Raw genomic sequence first — 2,891 nt, 5'->3', positions numbered from 1 at the left:
GAGGAGGTGCCCAGGTGAGGGGCAGGTGTGACCAGGGGGTTCCCATGGTACTCACAGGCCGTTGGCGAAGTCGTGCATCACGGTGGGCAGGCTGGTGAAGGTGAGCACTGGGATCAGTGCAAAGGGGAGCTGGAACAGGCAGGAAAACAGGGAAGAATGAAGAGTGGGAAGTGGCCTGATTATCATGGAGTCCTGGAGCAGTTTGGGTGGGAAGGGACCTTAATGCTCATCCCCACCCCCTGCCATGGGTAGGGAGGGACACCTTCCACTGACCAGGTTGTTCCAAGCCCCATCTGAGCTGGTCTCAAGCACCTGGGGGCTGGGAGGGGTGTGATCCCACCTGGCTGGGAACACCTGGGGCTGGGAGGGGCCTGACCCCACCCGGCTGCCCCCTGCTCACCTGGAGGCTCATGAGGACGTTGAGGAAGTCGTTCATGCCCGTCAGGTGCTCAACGTCCTGGAAGATGGCGACGAAGAGGGTGGGGGTGACGGCGATGGAGCGCGTGAGCAGCACCCGGGCAAAGCGGGACCAGCGCAGGTTCAGGAACCCCTGAGGGGGCACAGGGTGGGCAAGGGGTGAGAAAGGGCTCAGCAGTGAGGAGAGTGGAGCACAGGAGCAGCATGGGGCCAGGAACCCCTGGGGGGGGCACAGGGGTGAGGGGGTGAGATGGCAACGAGTGAGGAGTATAGGGTGAGGAGTAAGTGAGGAGTACAGAGGAGTAATGAGTAAGGAGTACAGAATACAGAGTAAGGAGTATGGAGAACGTAGTGAAGAGTAAAGAGTAAGCAGTAAGGAGTACAGAGTGAGGAGTAAGGAGTACTGAACACAGAGTAAGGAGTACTGAATACAGAGTAAGGAGTACAGAGGAGATGAGTTCGGAATACGAAGCAAGGAGTACAGAGTAAGGAGCACAGAACCCAGAGCAAGGAGGCCGAGGTAAGGAGGGAGCAGGGGGTGAGGAGCAGGGGGACGATACCTCCATGACGAACTGGCCCGAGTAGGTGCCTGTCATGGTGGAGCTCTGCCCAGCCGCCAGGATCCCGATGGCCCAGATGTAGAGAGCGGCAGGGCCGAAGTAACACCCCAAAACAACGCCCTGGAACAGGACGGGGGGCAGCTCCGTCAGCTGTGTGAGGAGTGGGCTCAAGGACCCCCAGGATCTCTTCCCCCCGACTCTGTGTTCAGGGATCCCTTTGCTGGTCCCAGTCCCCAACGCTCCCAGTTTACCCAGAAGCAGCAGCTGCCACCAGACAGGGCCACCAGCTGCCCCAGATGTGGCTGTGCCAACCCAGGGACACCAGATGGGGTCATGAGGCTGTCCCCCCACCAGGAACACCCCCCCCCCGCCAGGTCACCAGGCTGTCCCAGATGTGTCCTGTGACCCCAGACAAGGCCACCAGGATGTCCCCAAGCCACTCCCCCAGGGACACTCACCCCCTTGTATATGTCCACCTCCAGTGTCTCGTTGTTGTTGGGGAAGAGCGAGGAGTGGGGGCTGCTGGAGTTGACACAGACCTGGTTCTGCAAGGGCACAGAAGGGCAGGAATCAGGGAATGGGCTGGAGTGGAAAAGCTTTTGGGATCATTAGGTCCAGTGGTGACCCCAGCACTGCCAAGGCCACCACTGACCTGGCCTCCAAGTGCCACATCCACACAGTTGTTAAATCCCCTCAGGGATGGGGACTCCACCCCTGCCCTGAGCAGCCTGTTCCATGAAGGAATTTTCCCTAAAATCCAACCTAAACATCCCCCAGCAGCCTTTTCTTCTCGTCCTGTCACCTGGGAGCAGAGTCCAACCCCCACCTGGCTGCCCCTCCTGTCAGGGAGTTGCAGAGCCAGAAGGTCCCCCCTGAGCCTCCTTTTCTCCAGGCTGAGCCCCCCCAGCTCCCTCAGACACTCCTGCTGCTCCAGCCCCTTCTCCAGCTCTGTTCCTGGCCCTGGACACGCTCCAGCCCCTTGAGGTCTTTGACCCCAGGACTCAGGGCTGGGCCTCAGCAGTGCCTAGCACAGGGGAAGGGGCACTGCCTCGGTCCCTCAGTCCCAGTCTGTGCCAGCACAGGGGAAGGGGCACTGCCTTGGTCCCTCAGTCCCAGTCTGTCCCAGTCCCCCTCACCACGTCCGCGTTGGTCTTGTTGAAAAAGGCCTCAGCGAAGACGGCGACCACAAAGATGTTGATGATGAAGGACACGAAGAGCGCGATGCACGACTCGATGAAGAAATACTTGTTGGCCTCTCGCACCTGCCGCTTGTTCGAGCGATCCACCTGCCTGGACTGGGGGGGACAGGGGCAGGGGCAGGATGGGGGGTGGGAATTCACCGGTTATCCTTGGAATTATGGCTGATTGAAGCGATGGTGGGACACAGAACATGCCCTCAGGTTCCACACCCCACAATGGCCACAAGCTCCTCTGAGGGGGTTTTCCGTGTCCCCCTCCCACGGTGGGACCCTCAGGACCCTCCCCACCCCCAGGTGCTCACCTTGACCAGGGCAGAGTGCAGGTACATGTTGTGGGGCATGATGACAGCACCCACGATGCCCACGGCCTGCTCCAGCTGGGGCGTCCCACAGTCCTTGCAGTAGGGGATGAACAGCCCCTGCAGCACCTTCTCCTGGTTGGGCTTCACCGTGATGTACTAGGGACAGGAAAACGGGGGATTTGGGGCTGTGACACGTTGGCTGATCCACAGCTGATATGTGGCTGTTTTGGTAAAAAATGAAACCACGAGCCGACTCAAATCTGCCCAAAACGTGGCTTTTAAGTGTCCACCACTGTGTTTGATGCTGATTTGGGATTGTAGGATTGAATCATGGACTTGTTAGGGTTGAAAGAGCCTCTGGGATCGCTGGGTCCAGCACTGGCACCAGCACTGCCAAGGCCAACACTGACCAT

General features: G+C 59.5%; 1 protein-coding gene across 1 annotated transcript; it reads right to left on the bottom strand.

Moving 5' to 3' along the window:
* Positions 1 to 22: 22 nt before the first annotated feature.
* LOC113941965 (natural resistance-associated macrophage protein 2-like) lies at positions 23 to 2,667 on the bottom strand. The gene is made up of 6 exons (XM_027633098.1): positions 2,479 to 2,667; positions 2,114 to 2,272; positions 1,436 to 1,522; positions 978 to 1,097; positions 401 to 550; positions 23 to 129 (listed from the first exon to the last, which is right to left on the bottom strand). The coding sequence occupies exons 1-6, from the start codon at positions 2,515 to 2,517 to the stop codon at positions 52 to 54; spliced, it is 633 nt and encodes a 210-aa protein (XP_027488899.1). The 5' UTR covers positions 2,518 to 2,667; the 3' UTR covers positions 23 to 51.
* Positions 2,668 to 2,891: the final 224 nt, after the last annotated feature.

The sequence above is a fragment of the Corapipo altera genome, unplaced genomic scaffold (assembly GCF_003945725.1).
Source record: "Corapipo altera isolate COAL_440 unplaced genomic scaffold, ASM394572v1 71296, whole genome shotgun sequence".
NCBI classification, from domain to species: domain Eukaryota; kingdom Metazoa; phylum Chordata; class Aves; order Passeriformes; family Pipridae; genus Corapipo; species Corapipo altera.
This window is presented reverse-complemented; position numbering and strand designations above follow the sequence as displayed.